This window comes from Mchenga conophoros, linkage group LG16 (assembly GCF_057382185.1).
Source record: "Mchenga conophoros isolate Kocher_MC1m ecotype Shallow Benthic linkage group LG16, M_conophoros_male_GT1.1, whole genome shotgun sequence".
NCBI classification, from domain to species: Eukaryota; Metazoa; Chordata; class Actinopteri; order Cichliformes; family Cichlidae; genus Mchenga; species Mchenga conophoros.
The window spans coordinates 38509982-38535990 of NC_140541.1; the positions used below are offsets into that span (position 1 = coordinate 38509982).

At 44.1% G+C, this 26009-nt stretch overlaps 1 protein-coding gene across 16 annotated transcripts in view; it reads right to left on the reverse strand.

Annotated features, from left to right (window-relative positions):
• The window catches only part of stxbp5l (syntaxin binding protein 5L), a 136209-nt gene that overhangs the window by 58079 nt on the left and 52121 nt on the right, over positions 1 to 26009 (reverse strand). For 15 of the 16 annotated variants that reach the window (XM_085248527.1, XM_085248525.1, XM_085248523.1 and 12 more), the window contains exons 3-5: positions 17536 to 17617; positions 9438 to 9538; positions 2508 to 2642 (exon numbers count right to left, since the gene is read on the reverse strand). In XM_085248527.1, the coding sequence (XP_085104653.1) occupies positions 2508 to 2642; positions 9438 to 9538; positions 17536 to 17617 (318 nt within the window). The remainder of the gene's footprint in view (positions 1 to 2507; positions 2643 to 9437; positions 9539 to 17535; positions 17618 to 26009) is intronic. The other variant, XM_085248521.1, reaches the window with a different exon arrangement.

Sequence of the window (26009 nt, forward strand, 5' to 3'; positions counted from 1 at the left end):
CTGTTTCTATACTGCAGGTACTGTAGGCAGGTGTATGCACCAGGCTGCAACTGTTCCAGGAAGACGAGGAAGAAGAAAAACAAGACAAAGACGGAAACCACTGCACGTCCTACACTGGCCTCATAGCTCCGTCCTCACTAAAGGAAAATCCACAGAAGTCGACCGACGAAGGAGAAACGACCAACTCAATGAGCTTCTCATCCAAGTATTATCTTCTTATGTTATCCTGAAGTACACATGAGCTAATCTGAGAACGCTGGCTTGGCTGTAAGTGTGAAGTAGCGAGCGAATGCTTGTCCGGCCCTTTTCACTGCTGTGATTGGCTCCAGCTCAGCCGTGACTCTTAACTGCATAAGCAGAACAACAAACGGTCGGATTCGGCAACGTGACCCGCCTTAGTTGTTGGTGGCTCGCATGTTTTTGGCTGTTTAATTAACCAGATATGAACTTTTCCCGTGAACATGTACGATGTCAGAAAGCACTGAGGCGTAGCACAAAGTGCTCGTGTGAATGGGTGGAGGAAGCACGTTGAATACGGTGCTTTTAGAGCAGAAACACATCACATAAGAACTAGTTCATTTACCAGTCACACCCACTGCATTTAACATTCATCTTTCTTTGTTGTGGGAAACAAAACGCCCGTTCACATGACATGCTCACTCACACTGACAGCTCGCAGGCTGCAGGTGGCTGCAGTCCTCATTAACTGCAGCTAATTACACGACGTGTTTCATGTGCATCACAGTCGTAACGCATTCACATCGGTGTGTTTATCCATCATTATGTCACCTCGATCGTGGCTCAAGAGTTGGGAGTTCCCCTTGTAATCGGAAGGTTGCCGGTTCGAGCCCCGGCTTGGACAGTCTCGGTCGTTGTGTCCTTGGGCAAGACACTTCACCCGTTGCCTACTGGTGGTGGTCAGAGGGCCCGGTGGCGCCAGTGTCAGTGCGCCCCAGGGTGGCTGTGGCTACAATGTAGCTGCCATCACCAGTGTGTGAATGTGTGGATGACTGGATATGTAAAGTGCTTTGGGGTCCTTAGGGACTAGTAAAGCGCTATATAAATACAGACCATTTACCATTTACCTGGAAATCCTGTAGCACGAGCAGGTGAAGGTGGCTGCACGCTGCACGCTGTCTGTGCTGACGGTTAATCCACACAGAGTCATTCCAAACAAAACCAACCAATCCTGAGCCGCCTACGTCAGTAACGAGGTACACGTATCAAGGTGAAGGAGTAACGTAGCCTCAGCATGCTTTTCTAACCCTGATAAACTGGTAATATTTTAAGTCTTCAGTTAAACAAATATGACCGAGCCTGTGTTACTCTGACTGGACACACGGACGAGAAACAGCTGCTCTGAGCATGTTATCATGCAGCAGGTGTGACCACAGTCATGTGATCAAATCAGACCGTTGTCACGCTGCGGTCCACAGACTACTGCAAAATTAAAAACTCATCACAGAAGGACACGATCTACACGAGGTGTTCATGCATGCGGTCGCTTTCCTCCTGCGCTGAGACCAATTACAACAATATTTAAAAGGTGAATGTGATAAAGGACGTGTTGCGTGTGCACGCAGGGCAGCCTTACAGCCAGAGCAGGTCTTCATCGACAGCCAACGACCTTCCACATGAAACACTTTTCTTCTTCTATTTCACTGTAACAGTTCAAACTTCTCAGGTTCTTAAACGGATGCTGAGCTTGTCCTTGTTGACTTTGTCCTGAAGAATCAACAAACCAAACTTCCTGCTAAAATCCCAACCGCTGCCTCTGTGTGATGATTGGCAGACAGCACCTCCCACGCACGCACATCGTGTCGAGACTGCTCGCCGTAGTTTCAACTGTCACAAGGCAACAAGATGGCTCGGTATAAGAGCGACTTGTGACTGACACTGCAGCAGGGGACTTGTCAGGGTAACAGCAGAAGGGCAGCGCGTAGGTGGGTGACGCCGCGGAAAACAAACGGCCGTACAATGCAGCCGAGCAGCGTGTGCGTGCCTGATGGCGCCGAGCTGTCAGTCGGGGGCATGTGTCAGTTTCACAATAACCAAACACAAGAGCGTGCACATCGTGTTTCACTGAAGGAATCTAACGGTAACGTCTAACTCTTGACCCTTTGAAAGCCTGCTAGCAGTCAGCCTTGAAGCGCTTTTTCTTTCACGCCTGCTTGTAGAGCAAAATAACCGTGTTTGCAGGAAGTCTCTTCCTATACCGCCTCCCTCGGAAAAACAAACAAAATATTCCAATGGTGATCAAACTACGACTTTACAGATGTCAGAACCGCTCACAAAAGGCAGATGGAGGTCCTCAAATGCTGTCATTGGGGAGCGTTAAGGAAAGTCCAAAGGAGGAAAAGCTCAAGTCTGGTAGCTGCCGTGACAGTGCGACTCTTACGGCATGCATGGATCTAAGCATGCACGTTCAGAATAAACTCATCGTTTATCGTAAACCCACACCATCCTCACGATTTAGCACCGCTTCTGTTTCAGCCTCAGATACTCACAGTTCGATGGCCTTGTTCCACATGATGACGTATCCGGACAAAACGAAGGACTCGATGTTGACGATGTGTGTGTTCCCGCGCTCCGTCCCCACATACAGCCATTTACTCTGAAAGGGCAGGTGGCAAAATGTGATCCTGCAGAGAGAAGAAGGAAAACCGGCTGAGCGTCAGCCAAACAACGCTTTGTGCGTCTCTGGGTCAAACACATAACCACGCACGTCTCTGAGTGTTAGGACACTAATATACGCCTGGTGCTGCTTATGCTGATGTGCTTATATGTGTCCAACGTGTTGTCCATGTGAAACCTGCTCAAGACATCATTTTAAAGATATAAAGATAAGAAATGTCTTAAAAAGCAACGTAAGAGCAGGCGAGCCTGTGACGTGAGGTAATTACACTGAAGTCTTCTCTCTGGTGTTTTGTTGCCTGAGTGTAACTGATGCAGGAGTGTGTGTGTGCTGTATGTGACACCGTGTCACTGTCACAGTCATTTTCTCCGTGATAAGCTCCCTTCTTCAGACGAGTCAGAGCCTGACTCATGCACGGACGTCACGGCCTGACTCATCCTTTGTCGAGGCTTAATTTAGAACTGTGTTGTTGCAGGATAGCACCTTTCACGCAGGTATGATTGCCCACATTTGCTCTTCCTGCCCTTTAATGATGCAATTCCTGCTTTTCTCATGTGAGAGGAACTTTTTCCCTCAGTCTGCAAGTCCGGCAGAAACACTCTACTTATGGTACTTCACAGAAACTCCCAGCAGTAAAAGCTTGATCTTTTTATGTCTTCTGTAACATTTCACACTGTTGATATTCGCTTCAAGCTTAGCCTGGTCCATTCCAGAAACACCCACCATCATTCTGCACAAAACTTTACATTTGATGTATGAATTACTGAAAACTGTCCCGTCTGCTAAGACAGACAGCGTGGAGAGAAGGGGATGCGGACCTAAACGCAGACAAACGGAGGCGGATGTTAACAAAAAGCGAGCCTTTATTTAGGGCTGCAGCAAACATTACAAAACAAAAGGCAGGAAGGGAACTACCAAAAGCTAAAGATGAAACCTGGAAACACGGCGGGAAGAACGGCAGAGGAAATGCAGACGATCCAGAAACAAACAGAGGAACAAACACACAGAGACAGCTGGGAGCGACCGCACAACGAGACCGGAGGAACGAAACCGACGACACTCACGTAGCGCACGAGACTGTCAAAGTAAAACAGGAAACACGAGGAGGAGGAGCACACAGACCGGAAACGCACATCTATGACACACAACACTGTGTCGCCTACAATCAGCAAACCTGTGTGAACGTGCGTCTCCTGGAAACAGCCGATAACAAATATTTCATCTTTTTTTTTAACTGTTCAGAATTTAATGTTTGGAAAAAACATTTTTTATTATTACTTTGATGTTTCGGGTGTTTTTCACAACCACATAAACACTTACACTCCTGCTGAATAACACATGATGTTATTGCACAAGAAAATAACTGTGATGCGAGGCTGCTTCTTCACCATCTGGTTTTGTGAGCAGAGAACAAAGACCAGAGCAGTAAGTCACTCTCATGCTGATCACTGTGGAGCGGATCAGCCCAACAGCCACCCAGCAAGGCAGAATTATTAGACAGAAGACAAATGAGAGGGCAGGCGATTCAATAAGGATTTAAGGGGCTCGAGGAGATGATGATATTCAAACTGGCCTGGGGAAAGGTGGGGTGTGCAGCAGAGGATTACACAGGCGTCTATTCCCACAACAAGCATTTAGGCTTCAGACGTCCAATTTGTACATTTCCTTGTTTAAAGAAGCATTTTATTCATCGTTATTACTTCGAATGGATACACAAACATCCATCCAAGAGCACAAATTCTGAAAAATGTTGACATTAAATGTTTAAATTGCTGTATTTTAAGAACCAGACCTGGAGTTTCACAGCGAGTCGTGATAGCGTCCCTGTGGACGCAGAGGAAGAAACTCCTTCTTTAGAAAAGCCTTTCAGCACTGAGTGCTTCAGTTTGAGATAATCGCTCGCATAAAAGACAAAGTGTGGAAGAAATGAGACGACCACAGGAAGTGGGAGGAGGCCCGTAGTGATGAATACAGATATATAAGGAAAATCAAAGCTTTTGTTTTAGCGGCACCATGCAGCATCATAATTATCGATCTGAATAAAGAAGAAAAGCATGACTTCAGCTGCTGGCAGAGCAGCAGCTCAAATAAATACTCCTAACGAAGGAAACGGATGCAGAGATTAATCAAATTGGTGACTTCATCTCAGGAACCAGTAACCTCGCCATCTGCTGTGCATGACCAGTGACCAGGACGTCAGGAATCCCACATCGACTTCCTGTATCAGCAATAGGGCTGCCACGATTAGTCGACTAGTCACGATTACGTCGACTATCAAAATCGTCGACGACTGATTTAATAGTCGACGCGTCGTTTGAAGCTTTGTAAGATCCTGAAAGACGCAGGAATAAGTAGCAGGATTTAAGAGTGTAATAACGGACTGAAACAGAAGATGGCAGCACTGCATGTACAAGGATGCCGGCTGCCGTTAAACCCCGAAGAAGAAGCAGCTGTGTCCCAGAATTCATAGCGCGGCCCTGCTTAGTTTCCAACAATGGCGGCAGCTAGTTAGTTTTAATGTTACTCTTATTATTCTTTCTGGGTCACAAAATAAACGTTTAACATATTTTCAGGCGAGAATGTAGCTGTGTAAACCTCAAATATCTGCTCAGTTTATCAGGACACCACATATTTTCAAAAGCGCTCCGACGTTTTCGGAGACGTCTGTTACCCACTAGCTCGATAGCTAACCGGGGGCTAGGCTAACTAGAGCCGTAAGAACACCGGACTCCCGGCAGATCATTTTTAAACCCACCGCCGTCTTTCGCTACTCAGGTTAAACATGATATATGAGTCACTTAGATAACTTTAAAATGTTATTATTTGGCTTTTTTCAGTATTTTATTTGTTCCTGAGTAAATCGGTTTGGCTGAGATTAAAGTTTTTACACAGCTGAATGTCAAGCAGACAGCTGATTATCAGAAGTGTGAGATGCTCCAGAATTTACTCCGGTGTCCTGTTATATTTTAGATAGCAAGGAGTTTATTAAATTTTAATGAAATTTGCAGATTGTTTCGGTGAAGTTTAATAAACTATCATCTTGTCTTTATTTTTAGTTAGCACATACCTTAAACACTTAAAGCTGTAAGCTAATGATAGTTATATAAGAGCAGATGCTGCTGGTGCAATAAGCTGTAGTTTTACGTCTAATGGATGATGATCTGATTAGTCGACTAATCGCAAAAATAATCGGTGACCAGTCGACTATCAAAATAATCGTTTGTGGCAGCCCTAATCAGCAAACACTCGTATTATTATTTTACTACGACGGCCGACAGTCATCACAGAGCGGGTCTCTCTGCTGAGTCATGCGTTATGTGATGAGGTATTAGGACACTGACTGTCAGAGGTGCAGCCTGGAGACACAGAGCTAAATGGAAAGGCAGCGCCTGTGATGGATGATGCACGATGCCCTTTTCTCCTTTTGTCTTACAGCGTGACTCGCTGCTCTTCCGCTGAGCGGTTCTGCCTCCTACCTTATCGCACCGACAGGCAGGTGGGACGCTGCTGAAAGAGGGTTTCAACACCTTTGAATCAAAGCATTACTCCTAACATTTAGCTCAGAGCCTGTGTGGGCAGACTGGCTGTATCGCGCACAGCTGCGAGGCTGTAAGACTCGTAGACTCTTATGCGATGACGCCAGCTGCAAAAATAGCTCAATCAGAGACTCCAAATGCGAGGATGGAATGATGTAAACATGATAAAGTGATTAGAGTGGGTTAGATTACAGAAGCAGTGGCTTACAGTCAGCATCAGTGTAACCACAGCATCACTTTCTACATATTCAGCAGGCAGCAGCATCTCTCAGGCTGCAGGTAACATCCAGCCCCACCAACATCCATGAGCCTGATCTCATAAATAAACATAATAATGTTGAAGAACGCTTGTATATGTTCGGCCACAGCTACAAACAGGACGTGCAGAGTGAGTGTGCTGTGTTAACAGTGCAACATCACTCTGTAATAACACACGAGCACCTCCTCCCATGTCTGAGGCATCTAAGTGAAATCTGCTCACCTCCAGGCTCCTGCTTAAATAATCAGTTGTTAATATCTTTGCATTAAAACAAATACTTGTGTTGAGGCTCTGTTACAGGCACAAAGTCCTCTCCTGTCCTGTGTAACACACTGTTCACACTGCAGCGCTTCCTGGCTGTGTTATGATGTGCTGGCGACTCTGGCTCACAGCTCGTTGTTCTCTTGCTTCTTACGGGAAGTTTCAGCAGAGAGAAAACGGCCTCCATGACTCAGATGAAGCAAACAGAGTGAGTCTTACCTTCACTCGCCTGTATTAAGAGTGTAACCTGCCAGCAGCTGGATGAGAATGATGATTACATACAGTTACAGCGAGCACAGAGTTATGTTCACTAAATGTCCTCGCACAGAGAACAGGGAGGCTCGATGTTCAAAGCTATGAAAAGGAAACTTTTTCCTGCTGTAAATATTTAAGGACCTCATCTGTGGCATCGCACTCTCAACAGGCTCTGACCGTTTATCAATGTTTCTCCACTTGTTTAACGACTCAGACACCGTCAGAAACCACAGAGTTAGCTGAAGGTTACTGTGTGTATTTAAGCTGACGGAGCCAACGATCCTGACAGGACCGCAATATTATGTGTCTGGAATAAAGCATGCAGCAGCGGAGGTCCACCTACAGCGAGGACCAGAGATGGGCAGTAACGCTGTAATCCGATTACTTTTTTCAAGTAACGAGTAAAGTAAGGGATTACTATTGCAAAAACGGTAATTAGATCACTGTTACTTTCCCGTAGGAACGCTGCGTTACTGCGTTACTAAAACCGTGATTTTCTTGCAAGAATGTCTCACGACAGTGACGTAAGCGAGTGCGACGTTCGTGACAACAGCTGTGTGCAGATCAACAGTGGATCATATATCGAGTGCAGAGAGAGTATGAGCGTGCAGCGTTTAAAGCGTGGAAGTACTGACCTTACTTTGAGTTTGATTCCATAAAAAGTGACAAAAACATTAGTGTCCGCTGTGCGTGGGAAGAAAACTTCTTTTTACAGCGAAAAAACCCCTAAACTTCCAACAAGCACCGAGTAGCTACGACGTAATGGGAAACTCACAGAGAAACTCGCGGATTCTTCCACTGACCGCGGCACACCTGCACCAGGGTAACCAGGGTGTAAATCGTGTTTTTAAAAAGTAACTAAGTAATTACTTTTGAAAATAAGTAATCAGTAAAGTAACGGGATTACTTCTTTGGGGAAGTAATCAGTTACCGATTACTTTTTTCAAGTAACTTGACCAACACTGGCGTGGACACTGCAAACTTGAACACAGCAGCTGAGGTGCAGCAAAGGTTCATACTGATTCCTGCTCCCTTACAGCAGCAGCCTGCTCTTTCCCCCTGCAGACAGAAATGGCAGCCTGCAGGTATCAGAATAATTGAACGGTGCTACACTGAAGCGCCTGTGTCTGAACGTGCTCGGCTAAGCCGCTCACAGCATTTTGCCCATTTGGGTCACTCAGAGGCAGCGTTTGCATCAACTGAGTGACCCTTTGAGGTTTTCCTGAGGAGGAAACTGGGGGAAAAGTTTTTAAAACCAAGCATCAGCATCCAGAGGCCATTGTTTGGCATTAATGTTTAATGGCAGAGAGCAGAAAATGTGCTGCTGATGGGAAAAAGCAAAGAGCCAATAGACAGAAGGGGCTGAAAAATGGAAAAACAAGCGAGCCGAGGATGGGAATCTCTTTCTCCATTCAGAAACCAACGAGCTGAGCCAGAAGTCAAGACACACAGAACACACTCAGCCTGCTTCAATGAACATAGGACTTGATCACATTTGTACCAGCTGGAGGAAACGTAGTCTGTACCAAGTAACGCCTGCTGGCTTTGACCTTCCTGCAGATAATCAGCCAGTATTGTCCAGTGTTGCAGGAGCTGCAGCTGGCGTCTCAGCCCTCTCTTTTCTGAGACTGGCACGAGGTGTCAAATATGGAAGCTGTACAGACACTGACACGCAATCAAGACATCGAGCAGGTACTGTTACACCCACATCACCCCCACCCCACCAGAACGATGACTTCTGAAACAGAAGAGGAGCAAAGACACCAGATTCAGCTCTCTGACTGCTGTTCGACCCAGGCCGTCATCAGCAATGTGTTTTTAAAGTGTTGCACAGGTGCAGAAGCCTGTTTGCTATAACCGTGTAAACACTGCTTCATGTGGTTTTCAGGGTTTAGGTGATCAAATGTGAAACGAGTCGGCTGTGGCAGGGGCGTGGTGTCGCGGGGGTCATCGGCTGAGGTGGAGCAGAGCTTTTAGCCAGCATCAGAGTTCTGTCCTACATCTGAACAACACTCTGCTTCTCCATCTTTAGGACGCAGCCAGCATGACCCCAGAGCGTGCAACAGATCCGCTTTTCTGCAGGAGACATCGTGTCAGGTCACGTTTGGTGTAACGGACACATTTTCAGTTCAGTTGTGAAGAAAGCCAAAGTGGTAAGGCTGTTCCTCTAAGCACCCACACTCTGCTGTTTGGCTTTGGATACTGATGCCACAGCTGAGGCTGCTAACCAGCACATGGTTGCTGGGATGGGATGTAGCTACAGACCATCGGAGCCGCTCTGGGTGAGAAGGTGTCCACCTCTATGCCTCTGCTGTTTTTAGACGTAATGATACAACACAGAGTTAATAAATCATGATCCTCAGAGGAGGATCAGTGAGTTTGAAGTGTACACACAAACACTCAGCTCGAGCTGATTCGCTTACCAAAGGATGACATCATGAGGCCTATGTCCATCTTTTTATACAGATTTTATGTGCGAGTGTGTGCATACCTCTCTCTGTTAAACTTGAGTGAATGCAGGATGGCCGGCCGCCTCTGGCGCAGATTCCACAAGTGCAACGTGTCGTCTGCACAGGCTGAGACCAGCGCCCCCTGGAGGACAGAAAAGACACAGCCTGTAATCCTTCTGCACAGCAAGAACTGCTCATACACAGACTCTGCAGGGCAGTCATAATAAAGCCACTGCATGAACATGAGCCCATCTCCAAACATCTGCTTACTGTCCTCACACCTTCACATCTGGGCTCTGCATGAACCCAATCAGATATTTGTTTGTCCAACTTTCCACTGAAACACAGTCGCAGCATCACAGACAGAAGCAGGCAGTGGTGACCATAAGGTGGAGCATCGCCTTCATAGCACACATGATTTGATTTTCTCTATTTTTCAAAAATGACTCATAAATGTGATTTTCTCCACCAATTACAGCGAGACAATGAAAGCATTAAGAAAACTGTGAAAGCGTATCTGTGAGGATTAAAGGCCTTGACTTTTACAGGTTACAGCTACTACTGAGCCTGTACATGGAGAGAAATAATGAAAATAATCTTCTATGTTATTTCACGTCTCCCCGCCCCGCATGGAGAGACGGTATAAATATATTAGCCTCTTTTCTTTTTACATAATCTCACCGAGAGCTTTTCTTTGGATTGAAGTCGTTCGTGTCTTGCACATCATATAATTCCATCCCACTGGGATTAACACGGCCTCACACTGACTTGGTAATTGCCCATTAAATTGCACTTAGTTTTGCTCTGAAACAGCTTCCACAAGTGAAGATAATGTTTCCAATGTTTGCAACCTGACTACTTCTGCAATCACTGTTCTGGAATAATAATGTCCCTGTTAGAGTGGCACCGTTTCATTAAGTGAAAGTAAAATCAAAAGCATGTGTGTGTGTGTGCGTGCGTGCGTGCGTGTGCGTGCGCGTGCGTGTGTCGGTTCGTGCCATTATTTCTCTTAAATGATTCGAGTAACTGTTCAAAATCACGTCTGTCCTGATTCTTTCAGATCAGGCGGTTCTTTTGCTCTAACGTGAAACAATAATCTATGTGATGCACACGAGCTTCAGTTTCTTGCGTGTTAATGAGACGCTGAGTATTTGCTTATTTGTAGCTGGACTTTTTAAACTTGATTTAAATACTGTATTTTGTCTTTATATGGTAACATTGTTGCGTAAGATTAGTGACATTTAAACCCCAGTAAACCTGTGATTCAGTGCTCTGGCTGATTCTTAACACGGTCTGAAGCTTAAAGATTATTTTAACTATGCTGACTGAGACAGTGATGCCCCCCCCACTAATCACCCATCTCTCCCAGTATGCAGCAGAAAACACTGTAAGTACTGTACTGGTGGTTCAGCACAGCTGTGCTGTTTTTTCTGCACTGCATGTAATTTACTTTGTGTTCAGCTTTAAGCTTCTTTTTGTGATAAAAGCACCTCTAATGTTTTTTGTGCACGTTTTAAAAATGACATATTGCAGTTTGGATGTCTGCTGGTCCTGGGGAGGAAGGTGCAAAATCCTTTGCCATTGAGTGAGATTGTAATAAGTGTTTGCTGAGTTAGCAGTGACCACAGTATGAATTCAGTGGATCAGCTGAGGTAATGGCTCGGTCACACAGTAGTAAAAATAGGACAGCAACCTCCCTGTGACTGGGAACAATGGGAACAATGGGAGGTTTCACTGCATTTTGTTGCAAGTCGTTGTGGATACCAGCTTTTGGCATGACCTGGAGTCAGCCTGTAGCAGTAAGTGCAAACTAAACTGGCTGTATTGTGGTTGTATTGCTTCTGTAACCTTTGAGTGCCTTTGTGTTTTTGTCGTTGCATCACCGGGAATGTCGAATTTGTGTTTCAAATCTACGCGGTTCTGGACGAACGCTGAATGTAAGTAGTTCATGTGAACTTCTGTGATGACAGCAGATCTTCTCTGGTCACAGTGAATCGAAACATCATCATCAACAAACTGCAGACTGACAGCAGACTGACTCGCTGCTGTTCCTTCTCTGTCTCGAGGCACTAAAGTTGTGAGAGGTCACAGATTTCATCCTCAAACATTTCAAAGGCAGCTAGACTGCAAGTCCACCACACAGAGTTACAGTAACTCTGGTCGTGCTGCAGCCTCCTGACTGTAGTAACAAACCAACAGGGTGCTCAGTTTAACTCGACTCTGTCAGTTGATGCGTTTTGTCAGGATTGAACGAAGCCCAGTTTTTCTTCTGTAGCTCCATTTACAAATATCCTTACATGCTGACAACAGGCACGTGTGATGTGCTTGGGTTTCACTGCAATGCAACATAGCACTGCTAGAGTTGCTCAACATCATGTTTCATGAACACTCCTGAAGAATCACTGCACTTCATAATTGTCAAAGGGCAGCAGGGAAGTTTTTCGAGCAGCCAAGAACGGAGAAGGCAGAGGAGGAGAGAGCAAAACAGAGTGAGGTGGAACAGCCGCTAATGAAGAAATCACTCCAGACGGGGAGAAGAGAGAAGCGAGGCAGACAGGGTGAAAGCCTGTCGTCAATTATCTTGATGTCTTGATGGCAACAAAGGGAAGATAACCAGGCACAAGTACAGTGAACGGCATGGGTGGAAATGAAAGCCGTGCCAAGAGAAATTACACAGAAAGACATCAGAACATCTCTTGGTGCACGTATCTCTACCTGTACTCAAAACCAGGTGAGGATGAGCCCCGTAGTCTAGATAGCAGCTCCTTTCAAAAAGCAAGAACAGAGACAAACAAAGGATCTGCTTAAATCCACCAGAACCTTTCATCTTTTGTCTGTCTGTATTGATCTGGTCAGTAGGAATGACTATTAAGACACTCATCACAGTACACACTAATCGTTCATTAACTAATCAATATCTAAGCCTCATCATGGCCTGACATTAATCAACACTTTTCAGAGGAACTCCCTGAAAAGTGAAAAAACAGAGCTGAACTCAGCAAACTGTGGAGCACGTTAAACCCGACGCCGTTCAGAGCAGCAGTGAGGGGAATAATGTTCGCTCACTTACAAAGAAATGAGCGGTGTCTGATTACAAATGTATTTTAATTTAAAGGAGTGAATATCAACCCCCACGTCACCGAGTAAAAGAAGCATTTCAGCCCAGTCACAATCGAGCTCTTTGGCGTCAGCTCGACCTGCTGTGTTTGGAGGAAGAGGAGCGAATGATGTGACTCGTACAACATCATCGTGGTTGGGGCTGCTTTTCTGAGACGCGTGACACAAAATGTTGGACCTGAGCCTCCCTCAGCCACAGTACTGAAGAGTGGTTATGGACGTGTTACCTGAGTCACTGACCCACTGCTTTGGTTTTACGATGTTCTTACTTTCTGTATCTTGTATTTCCTAGTTTCTTAGTTAGTATTTGATCCTGTTCATGTCTTCCTCTCCCCCCCTCTCGTCTTTTGGATTAGTGCCGGCTGTGTTTCCCAGATGTTTCCTCTTTGCCCTGCTCCCCTCTTGTATTGAGGGTCTGATTCTTCCTTGTTCCCGGCCGTGTGTTCTGCCTGTTTAGTCTCATGTGTATTCTCAGCTTAGTTAGTTTTGTATTTCTGGCGTTCAGCAGTTTTGGGTCCGTTCCTGCTGCCACACACAGCAAACTTGACAGGATGGGTCTGTTAGTACGACAGTGACCCAAAACTCACCACCAGGGCAACAAAGGAGCGGCTAAAGAAGAAGCACATTGAGGTCATGGCGTGGCACGCCTCAGGCACACAGATAATCTGTGCAGGGAGCTGAAGCTCGGAGAGTTTCTGTACGGAGCAGTGAGCCTGATGACCAAAAACACGTCATCGTATCGTCTTTGGCTTTTTTATAAGATCGAATGATGACAGATACACGTTAACACTGGTTCAAGCAAATCAAGCTACCAAAGTGCGAAGACAACCTTGGAGACCTCTGCTACTGACCCGTTCATAACATGACTGAAGTCTGTGTGCTGTGAAGCAGAGAAGAAGAAATGAGGGGTGACTCCAGAATTCAGCACATTGCTGTACGTTTACACCTAAACACAGAACCACGCGTCGCGTTCGGTCCCTGCTCAGCTCAATAATCGCCTTTTTCTTACATTAGCACTCTGCTCTCTTTGCCCCGACTCCGGCACCAAACCAGCCTCTTTACATGTTTTATTCATTAAACATAATAATGAATTCAGAATAGAGAAACGCACACATTAATTAGCCCATTCATACCCTCCACTGACAGTGCCACCAAATAATAATCTATAAATATTTTTGCTCATCAAATACGAAGCGAGAGGCCCACGAGGATGGTACGAAATTACTAAGTAATAAAAGACACGACGTGTGTGGGGGTTTGTGTGCTAGAGGACAAAGACGCTCTTCGTGCATGCAGCGCTCTCGAGTACCTGAGAAGTGGCCTCGTTTGTGGGTTGGTGCTGCGTGTCTAATGGGGAGAAGTCATTACACCTCACTGAGTGTCAAGATCAGGTCTGAATGCACGAGCCAACCAGGGCAGCCCACGCACCGAGTCCACGAGAGGGTTCTGACATGGAGCACTGCTATTATCCACTCTGTCAAGCGATGGGAGGACCTGCAGTCAGTGAGGGAGCATTAACATAGAGTGCGTGCTACACCATGCAAACATATTTATGAGCAAAAATTCATTTCTGAATCCCGCTGAAGACGAAGAAACCTGGTGGATTTCAGCTGGTTGGGGACAAAAAGTAACTGCACGATTAAAACATATATCTGGATGATTTTAACGTCAGTGAGGAGTCAGCTGATTCACTCTGGTTTTGGTCTTCTGTGTGTGAAGTGCTGCCTATGAGCTTTGCAGCATTTGAGTGATTCTGCCTCTGACAGATGATGGGCTTTAACGTGGATCACGAGCACTGATCTTTCTCCATCCCCGTCTCTTCCCATCGTTCTGCTATAATTTAATCTTGTTTTAGCTGATAAAAAACTGTGTCTGCTGTCTTCTAGGAACATGTGATCCGTCCTTCAATCTTGCTGGTCTGCATCTTAAAGTAACTCATCTGTATTTACAGTCCTGAAAGCGTCCTCTGTGGATTCAGGATGTTGTCAAGAGCACTGATACTTACAAATATTCACGAACACTATATATATATTTAAAAAGCCCCCACTCGCCCCTGCAGGCGGTTTACCCTTCAAGCTCGGGTCCTCTTCCAGAGGCCTGGGAGCTTGATGATCCTGCGCAGTATCTCTGCTGGTCCTAGGACTGCGCTCTGCCGGACAGAGATCTCCGATGTTGTTGGAGACTGGGGAGCATGCTTTTTTTATTTTGTGCCCCATTTTTGTGGAACAACCTCCCTCAAGATATTAGGCAGGCTGCTCTGTGGAGGTTTTAAAGCTAAGTTAAAGACTTACATGTTCACCATATCTTATGTGTCTTTAAATTGTTGTCAGCGTTTAAATTGTATTGCTTTTATTTATTTATCTTCAAATAACTGTTCAGCACTTTGTTTGATAGCGCTTTATAAATAAAGTTGTTGTTAATAATGATAATAATGGATCGCATTTATATAGCGCTTTTCTGTTGTTGTTTTTGTTGTTATTGTTGTTGCTGTTCCCAGGACTGCGCTCTTCTGGACAGAGATCTCCGCTGTTGTTCCCGGGATCTGCTGGAGCCACTCGCTTAGCTCGGGAGTCACCGCACCTAGTGCTCCGATTACCACGGGGACCACCGTCACCTTCACCCTCCACATCTTCTCGAGCCCTTGGTACTCCTCCAGCTTCTCGTGTTCCCTCTTCCTGATGTCGTTGTTATTCAGTATCACTACATCGATCACTACGGCCGTCTTCCTCTGCTTGTCTACCACCACTATGTCGGTTGGTTAGCCATCACCATTTAGTCCGTCTGTATCTGGAAGTCCCACAGGATCTTAGCTTGGTCATTCTCCACCACCCTTGGGGGCGTGTCCTATTTTAACCTCTGGACTTCCATTTTTTTGTTACATATAACTAACTATGACTATAGATGGTTTATATAAAGCTGAGGGTCCATGCTTCAGCACTTCAGTCTCCTTTTGGTCCCTCTGTTCTATATTAGTGTTGGACAGAGACAGAATTACTATTCAAATACTTATCGAACCATTTTTTAAAACACACACACACACACACACACACACACTTCATGCTTTTAAAAATCCACTAATATGACAAGATACACTTGAACCCACACACTGCTGTAACGTGCTCTCAGCTACACTCTTACACTATTACAAAAACATTTGGGTGCTTAAACACACACACACACACACACACACACACACACACACAACCTGTCTATAGAAAGTACAGCAATAAACTGCTGTTAAAGTCCTAAAATGCACAGTATGACACAGCACTGTCACGTGTAAGCCCACACCACAGTTTGTCAGGGTGGAAAAGAAGAGGAGAGAATAAAAACCACATCGGTGTAACTAAGCACTGCTCACAATGATCCTTCATTTAAAACAGTGACATGTGCAGTGTTTTGGCTGCTGCCACTCAAAGATCAGTTAACTGAGAGTTAATCATGTTTACTTATAAATGTCACGACCATCAGCCTGCAAATGAATTCAACTAAATCTTCATTTACACAATTGTAAAATGCACACTATGCATAAAGTATAATATGACTGGTTGTTATATGGTATTAAAGCTTCCATTGTAAAAGATCATCATACACTGCAGTGTTGAAGTCTTCTGCTGACACAAAGCTTTCCAGAAATCCTGCCTGCATCAGATGCTCCGTGAACAGTTGAGCGTGTGTGGCCCTTATAAAGGTCCAGTCAACCAAACACTGTGTGAGAAAACACAGTGTGGTGACGAGAGATGGGAAGTAGCGCGTTACTGTAATCCCATTACTTTTTTCAAGTAACAAGTAAAGTAAGGGATTACTATTGCAAAAACGGTAATTAGATTACCGTTACTTTCCCGTAGGAACGCTGCGTTACTGCGTTACTAAAACCGTGATTTTTTTGCAAGAATGTCTCACGACAGTGACGTAAGCGAGTGCGACGTTCGTGGCAACAGCTGTGTGCAGATCAACAATGGATCATATATCGAGTGCAGAGAGAGTATGAGCGTGCAGCGTTTAAAGCGTGGAAGTACTGACCTTACTTTGAGTTTGATTCCATAAAAAGTGACAAAAACATTAGTGTCCGCTGTGCGTGGGAAGAAAACTTCTTTTTACAGCGAAAAAACCCCTAAACTTCCAACAAGCACCGAGTAGCTACGACGTAATGGGAAACTCACAGAGAAACTCGCGGATTCTTCCACTGACCGCGGCACACCTGCACCAGGGTAAACCTCCGCCTACCCCACTCCTGCTTTACAGGTGAAAATAGAGCAACAGGACCGCTGAGTCTGTGACTTTATTTATTTTCTGCTGTGTTTTACTTGCATCTATTTGAAAGACTGAGTGTAAACACAAAAAATATTTTATTTTATGTGCTGGAATGTGCAGAAAATAGGTTTAAATGTTAAACTAACTTCTTCCAGTCAGAGAATGTTGCAGATAATTAAATTTTTGCTTGATGCATAAAGTTAAAAGATTAAAACTAATAAAACAAGTTTTAAAAAGAGACTTTTCCATTTGATTACATTTTGTATGATGGATTATGTAGAAAAAGTAGAATTGGGCTGAAAGATCTATCACTTTATCACCTACTCAGGGTGTAAATCGTGTTTTAAAAAGTAACTAAGTAACTAAGTAACTAATTACTTTTGAAAATAAGTAATCAGTAAAGTAACTGTATTACTTTTTGGGGGAAGTAATCAGTAATTAGTTACTGATTACTTTTTTCAAGTAACTTGACCAACACTGGTGGTGACTGATGAGACCGGAGCTTTACACTCTTATTGTGACTTTATTTCATTATCAATGAATCCCATAATAAAGGAAACCCAACCTAGCTACCATGCTAACAATCTCCGGGGTAGTTAAAGGTGATTGTTATCACCACCGTCATCGCTTCATTGTTAGTTCTACTGAAGAACTAAAAACGTTTCGTAATCATCATTATAGCTACAAAGTTATAACTTGTTATTAGCACAGCTCCGGGTTTCCAAATATTATAAAAAGAACTAAAAAGCCTCAAAGATTGTGGCTTACCTCATTGATGAGAAACTGCAGCTGAAGAACAGCAGCTCCGCTCTCATGCTGACAGTAGCAGTCCACCCCAGGTCGGCCCAGTCTGGTGACACCACAGAGTCAAGGAAGAGCACCGAGTTTCTGTGGGTGTGCAGTGAGTGCAGGCAGACAGGACATCCAATCAGTACATAAGCATGGAGCAGATATGATGATGAGCCAAACCTTCAGGTTTATTTACAGACACAACAACAGCACACGTCCAGGTTTAACTGCTGCGCTGCTGCACAGTCTGAGGTGCAACACAGAATAAAGGGCTTCAGGCTGACAGTAGCCTCTGTTCCTGGTGGTGTGTGTGCAGTGTGAAACTGTTGTTTTGTTGTTTACTTGAAAACGTATCTAAAGGAAACGTGGCTGCACAGCAGCTGAACGACAGAACATCACCACAGCACAGGCAGATGGAGCAACGTCAGATCCAGTTATACGGGACGACTGGATGTGAACGAAGACGTGCACTGTAATCTCTGCTGGCTGCTGACAAACTGTACCTCTCTCACCTTGGAGCACCCAGGTTCATAGGGAAACAACATTCAGAAACAGTGTTTTTATCAGTGTGTGGTGCCGGCGATGCATCATAAAAAGACGCCGTTCAGCGTCTTCATGCTGTCAGAAATAACCCTGTCGAGCCCATTATTATTATTTTTAGCAGTTTTTCTTAGAAAGCACTTCTCCTGTGTGAGCTAGTTAGTTAACAGTTGGTATAACGATCGGGTACAACATTACTGTTTCCTTGCAGCTTGTTTAGGAAACAGGTACGCTCACCAGAGGAAGTCAAATCCCCGAGAACATCCTTCAAAGCAGGTGGAAACCAGCAGGAGGCAGAAATGACACAACGTGGAAACAGAGCCAGTTGGATGAGAACTACAAGCAGTTATTCAATCACTACAGTTTGTTCAGTTTGTGCGCTGTGTTGCCAGCATGTGTCAGCACACCGCAGTGCAGCTGAGAAACAAGCAGCCCTGCAACGACTCTCATACGTCTGGTTATTATAAAGCAGGCATGCAGCCAGAGCCACGACTGTCCTTCTTATCAAGCAAGAACTGAAAACAAAGAATCTATTGGACAAAATATTTACTGCTGAAGTTTGAGTCAGCGGAGAGGTTTTCACCTTTTCTACCAACAAAGCTCGTTTGCATTTTCTCTGCTGCACGCAGCGTTAGCTCTGCTGCGATTTCACGAGCACATGAGCTGTAATGTCTCTTTACAAAACCTGTGCTATGATGTGCCCGGCTATTTTGCTCTACCCTTCTCCCTAAAGAGATTTCTGTCCACCTCGTTTAGCGTCAGTGGCTGCCCATGACACCTCGCAAACAGCTCGGGGCAAGGTGATCGTCTGAGCCATAATCAAATATGTGTTCATCTGGTTAACAGCACAGCGAAAAAAAGAAAATGACAGTATGTGTAAACGCTATGAGTGGAAAGAGCGATCAGAGATACGGGTTCAGTATTAATGAAACCCAGAGAGAGGAATCAGAGAGCAGGAGACTGAAGAACGATTTAATGTGCACAAGGAAGAAAAGCAGACTTAATTACGCTTATTTCAGCAGATCCAGTTATAAATCCTTCAGTTACCAGTAACAACATCCACACGTGGCTTTGGGATAACACTTCAGCTGGCAGACGTACTGATAGCATGCACAGATGTCCTCTGAAAGCAGCAGGGCAGAACCACCCAGACAGTCCCTCTATACAGACTCATCTACAGCAGCAGCCGTGGAGCCGATACGGCGAATCGTTGAACCAGGCAGCAGAAATCAGCTGCACTGGGAAGGAAAGACTCGGTTTATGGTTCAAAAGGCCGGCTGTGGCTTTGGGCTGAAGCCAACTTTAGTTATGAACATTTACTTACTCTATACATGCGTGCAACAGCCTTATATAGAAAACTAGCATATATGCTAACATTTGAGGTATTGTTGTCTGTAAAACCTTAGTACCAGAATATTTAGGTTCCTGTGATTATCAGTGACAATAATCACAAACACTGTTTATTAAAACATTAAAGGTTTCTTATAGTGTGTTAAGAAACGTATGAGTTGGACCACAGAGTGTTTTTATGAGCGTCTGGTGCCAGCGAGTGGATTTGAGGATGGCTGGTTATGGTCAAAGTCAGCTCGATTACTGTTCATACAAAATGCTATTTAATTATCATAATTGGCCCTGCCAGTATCTCTGTATTACATATTCTGTCTTTCATGCACGTTGCAATCAGGCGCAGATTTGTAAAATGCTTCACTGTCCGTTTTAATTTATCAGATTAACGGTTTGATGAGACACCGTGGCAGACGTCCAACATGATGCAGAGGACGCGTCACAAAACTGTGACCTTGACTAACCAGCGGGTGCTGTGTGTGTGTGTGTGTGTGTGTGTGTGAGATTTATATTGTTATAGCATGTATGCATAAAGAGCTGAGCTGTTCCTGAATGATAAACTGACTGTGCTTTTACTTTGGTGGGACAAAGTATTTGCCCACTTCCTGATTTCTTATGTTTTTGTGATATTTGTTGCAGTCACATGTTCCAGAACAACAAATATCTGTCAAAGAGAACCGGAGTAAATACAAAATGCTTTTTCATTTATTAGGGGAACACAGTACCTATACCAACCTACCTGACCCGTGTTTAAATGTGACGTAAGCTGAGTTCAGTGTCGCCGCAGTCGGGTCTGATTACTACCTGATCTGCTGAAGGGAGAAATCACATGCCTGAGACGTTAAGTAGGCGAAAGGAGCTAAAAACACTCAGCACATGATGCCAGGATGTAAAGAACCTGGAGAACAGCCGAGGAACAAAGCCACTGTAAAAGTCATATTTCTGTCTTACATTAAAACTTGTCAAATGACCACAATAAGAAGAAGAACCAAAGACTTCACAGCACTGTTCGCTCACATGTTACTAATGAAATTATAAAGTTCATGTCAGGTTAGGACGGGTCTATAAAAACAGCTTTAAAGGCGTTTAGCAGCAGATATTGTAGCTTCTCTGTCGTCGCGTCCAATCAATGGACCTCTATCACTAAAGGAAAGAAGACAGAAAAGACGAAATAGCAAAAACTTTAAGCTTTCTTGAGCCTTTTGTGCTCGTGCACCCACACCGAGCCGCCAAACCTAAAAGAAAAATCTATCCTGTGACCTATGGAGATCCATGGAGCACAGAGAACAGGCCCCTCGCACAAACCAGTCGATATGGACTGTTTCTCCTTTGAATTCCCACACAGCGGGTGACTCCCAGCATTAAAGGCTTAAATGACAATAACTCAGAGGAGGGAGGCTGCCTGTGAGTGTGTTGGTGTGCGTCAGTTAGCGAGTTGTGTTAAAGAAGCCTGCACTGGTGTAATGTTCTGTGTCAGGACACTTTATATTATTATAAAACATCTATTAAACGTTTGACACAGGCTAGCTCAGTGGCAGTGATGCTAACATATGTTATATGTAGAATGTTCATTTTAGATATACTGTAACATATGAACTGTAACATATGAACCGTAACATATGACCTGTAACATATGAACTGTAACATATGACCTGTAACATATGACCTGTAACATATGACCTGTAACATATGAACTGTAACATATGAACCGTAACATATGACCTGTAACATATGAACCGTAACATATGAACCGTAACATATGAACCGTAACATATGACCTGTAACATATGACCTGTAACATATGAACCGTAACATATGAACCGTAACATATGAACCGTAACATATGACCTGTAACATATGAACCGTAACATATGACCTGTAACATATGAACTGTAACATATGAACTGTAACATATGAACCGTAACATATGAACCGTAACATATGACCTGTAACATATGAACCGTAACATATGAACTGTAACATATGAACCGTAACATATGACCTGTAACATATGAACTGTAACATATGACCTGTAACATATGAACCGTAACATATGAACTGTAACATATGAACTGTAACATATGACGTGTAACATATGAACCGTAACATATGAACCGTAACATATGACCTGTAACATATGAACCGTAACATATGACCTGTAACATATGACCTGTAACATATGAACCGTAACATATGAACTGTAACATATGAACCGTAACATATGAACCGTAACATATGACCTGTAACATATGACCTGTAACATATGAACCGTAACATATGAACCGTAACATATGACCTGTAACATATGAACCGTAACATATGACCTGTAACATATGACCTGTAACATATGAACCGTAACATATGAACTGTAACATATGAACCGTAACATATGACCTGTAACATATGACCTGTAACATATGAACCGTAACATATGAACCGTAACATATGACCTGTAACATATGACCTGTAACATATGAACCGTAACATATGACCTGTAACATATGACCTGTAACATATGAACTGTAACATATGAACTGTAACATATGACCTGTAACATATGAACTGTAACATATGAATGTGCAGAGACGATGTGCGTGTACGCTGGTTTCTGAAGGTGAGGAACAGCAGCAGAGCAGCTCTGTGGCTACACGGGTGTAAACTGTGTCGATGCAATGATCACGCTCTGTGTGTGTGTGTGTGTGTGTGTGATTCAGGAGCTGACTTGAAAGGGAATGGTAGACTTAAATCATCTCTGTGTCAGTCTGCATCTTTCTCTCCCTGACAGGCGAGTCTTTGTACAGATCACATTCAAATTCACATCACACTCAAGGGCGCATCAAAACACACAAGATGCTGTCAAAACACAAAGCTCATGTGAAGGTGAAGTCGCCTACATCCATAAGAAGACAACGCTGTGCTGCTGCCAGCCAACAGGACAGAACGGCAGCGAGTTTTTGTTGATCGTTTGTCTCTAAAACCAATGAGTGGAAGAAAATGTGTCGTGAATTTAAGTTCGTTTGTGATGCTCGGGTTGCCTCTGAAAAAGGATGGAGGTAAACAGAGTAAACATGTTTACCTCCAGGTGTACAGCACGTTCCCATCCCAAGAGGAGACATTCCCATTTTTAGGTTTTCAGATTTCTTAACACCGTATCTGCGATGGATCTGACCTGGGGTACCTCTCACCAGTAAGATGGGGCATATCCCAGCTCGCTGGATCAGGTGGGTGCAGCCGCCCACTTGGCTGAGGGTGTGGGCCGTAGAGCTGTACCCCTCTAACTCTTGCTTTAGTATTCATTTCACCGACAGACCTACAAGGATGCCGGGTTTTCCGTGAGTTAAATTCTATTATCATTTCATAAGCATCTTACCGATAATTATGTGTCTGTGTCCCTCCCACACACGGAGCAGGAGCAGCTAGCAAACATTAGCACTTCGTCGCTCATGTGCTTAAATCTGCCTCCAAAAACAAGATGGCGATAACTCTACAGCAGAGGATGATGGCTGAATATGTTCATGATGTACTCTGACACTTTATTAAGTACACATTGCTAATACTGAGTTGGTACTAAGACATCTGAACTGCTTTAAGTAATAATTTGACAGCACATATTAACATTTAACTTCTACATATGAAAAATAATCTTAACTGATGTGTTTTTGGATATTTGCTTTTATGCTGTGGTCCAAACACAGAGGCTTTTTGTCTTTAGATGTTTTATTCTATATATTATTTCTGTTGGCACACCATCATTTTCATTATTGTTCTAACTGTACCTCAGCCCTCAGTCATGTTTGGTCCTGATGTTTGAATATTCAGGTTTCAAAGGTAACATTATTATTATTAGTAGTATTAAAATGATAAAATCATGTATTATTTGTCTAGCGCTTGCTTCTAAACTGGTGGTTGGTATTACTTTAGCAAAGATTAGCTATATTCAAACAGAAAAGGTGTTGTATGAGAGGCTTTGAGATGCACTTAACAGAAACGAGTGTTTTTAGATAACAGCACCTGTAAGGAGGCTAAAACAAGGTTAGCTTACAATTTTCAGTAAATTATTACCAACTCTCCCTGCTGTGTGCAAACAAGAAAATTAGTTCAGAGCTGCACACAATAGGCTCCAATCACACACATGTGTTTATCTCAGCAGGAACGGCAACACTTATATCAAGTCTACTGTGAGGAGGAAACAGCGTTTGCTTCCCAGCAGCAGGACGTTGTGCTGCAGGAGAGACGAGAAGATCTGAATTTAACTGATTTGAACTTGAAACATTTCTCCGTGTTCTGCTTTAACGTCTCTGCATCATTTTTTCAGGATCTTTTCAAACACTTCACAAATATTTCCAGTCCTCGGAATCAGTTCACGTCTTTGGCATCGTGACGTGAAATTGGAGTTTCTGGGATGCAGAAAGATCTGCTCCAATGAGCACCGCGGGAGGACTAATGATTAGCCAATCAGCACCGTGGGTGAGCGGTTATCATTAGTTGTCATGCTGTGCACTGGAACCTAGGCGTAATAATAAAAAAGGGAGATGGTTGTTGTTGGAGTCAAATTGTTAAATGTTGTCATTGTGTTACTTAAATTTGTAAGTCTTAGTTCAAGCAGCAGACATTCCTCTGTCTCTGAGCATCTCCAGCCTGCTGGACGCTGGGGGAGGCTGCAGCGTGTTATTACAGGGACGCACACACACTCTCGCACATGCATACACACACATGCACACACATAGTGCCTTATCTTTTGTGACCATAGGGTCACAATGGGAGGTGCTTGTGTGTACTGTAACTGTTTTCAATAAAAGGCGGCAAGCGGAGGCCGGAGTCGAGGTCGTCTGTGGTTGGACTTAGAGTGTGAGACACCGACCGGCCGCCATTGCTAGCAAGTAAAACCGTTCCGTCATTGTTTTGCTTTCTTCATGAGGAATAAGTCTCTAAACCAGCGGAGCCTGTGGAAGCGCAGCCCCAACAGCTGGGTTACAACAACAACCTTATCGACTGATATGTAGTCTCAATACTGACTACTGGACACTTTATTAGGTACACTTTGCTTTTTCTGGGATGGACACTCTTTTCCCCTCAGAGCTGCCACTTTGGGGCATCGATCCAACGCTGTGCCGGAAACATTCGTCAGAGATTTTAATCCATGTTGATGTGACAGCTTCGTACTATTCCACCGAATCCCAAAGATGCTCCGTGGGCACGAGATCTGATAACTGTGGAGGCTGCGAGCTCGCGTTCAAGAAACCAGATTATTTGAGCACCATGTGAAAAACAATATCCACCACATTATTACACCATCAGCGACAGCCTGAATCCAACAACCATCATGTTGTTTATCCCAAATTCTCACATCCACATTTTTCAGTCTTCTGTCTGGTGTGGTCTTCTGCTGCTCTAACCCATCTAATTCAAGGTTTTCACATGCAGAGATGCCTTCAGCTCAAAGCAAACTTCTTCAGCCCTTCTCTGTAAAGTCTGGAGATGGTTGAGCTTGAGCACCAGCAAACAAGGAGTTTCTGAAATATTCATACCAGCCTGTCCGGCACAACAACCATGCAACCTTCAAAGTCACTTACATCAGCTTTCCTGCCCTTTCTGATGCTCATGTTAAACTTAAATTAAATGTCTAAATGCAGTGAGATGCTGCCATGTTTAATCAGCATGCCAGGCTGATTAGATGTATTTAACGAGCAGGTAAACAGGTGTACCTAATAAAGTGTCTGCTTCACTATTAAAAACCTAGAAAATCCAATATTCGAGTATGGCTTCTTCTGTGTGTTGTTATTAATAAACAACTAATCCCACAGAACTCTGTCCGAACAGATGTGATCTCAAACTGTGGATGGTCTGAGCGACATTTCTGCATTTTCCGCTGCTGTCTACTCATTAGGAAATGCCTTCTGCTCAGGACTGTGAGGTGTAAACACGAGCTTCCTGATTCCGACCTAATGCATCCTGGATCCATTTCCCTTAATTGTATTGCATTAAACTCACCCGCCTAACACGCAGCACTTGTTTTTCAGGTCTGATCGTGCTTCACGCGCTGGAAACTAAAATCCCTCCATGACCACAGCCCGGAGCAGCTAAAGACCGTCCTCTGTCTGAACCGCACTGCCAGGCAGGTGATATCGGCCATCTCTGGTTTCTGCCTAATCCCTGATATCTGACTACAGAACACGTCTCCACAGTCACCTGGTGTTTTTGTTCTGTTCTGTCATCTCAAACATTATTCTATCATTATAAGAGGATGAGGTTTGTATTAGCATTACAGAGGCATCCACGTTATCGTCCTGCATCAGTGTTCACCGTTTCTAAACCCTGCAGAAAAAGCTGGGAGCTGTTACAGCTGTTACAGCCGTGTTCTTCTGCATGCAGTGATGTTAGCACCGGGGGCTGCGCTACTTCAAACTGCTGAAATTTAAGATGAATCTTGATTAAACTCATTTTACTCCACAAAATTATACCACAGTGCTTCTTGAATTGATCCCACTGCATCCTCTGGCTATCACCCAATCCATGCTTAAAATCTATCTCTCACCCCACTTTATCTCTTACCTCTCTGCCTCTTTCAC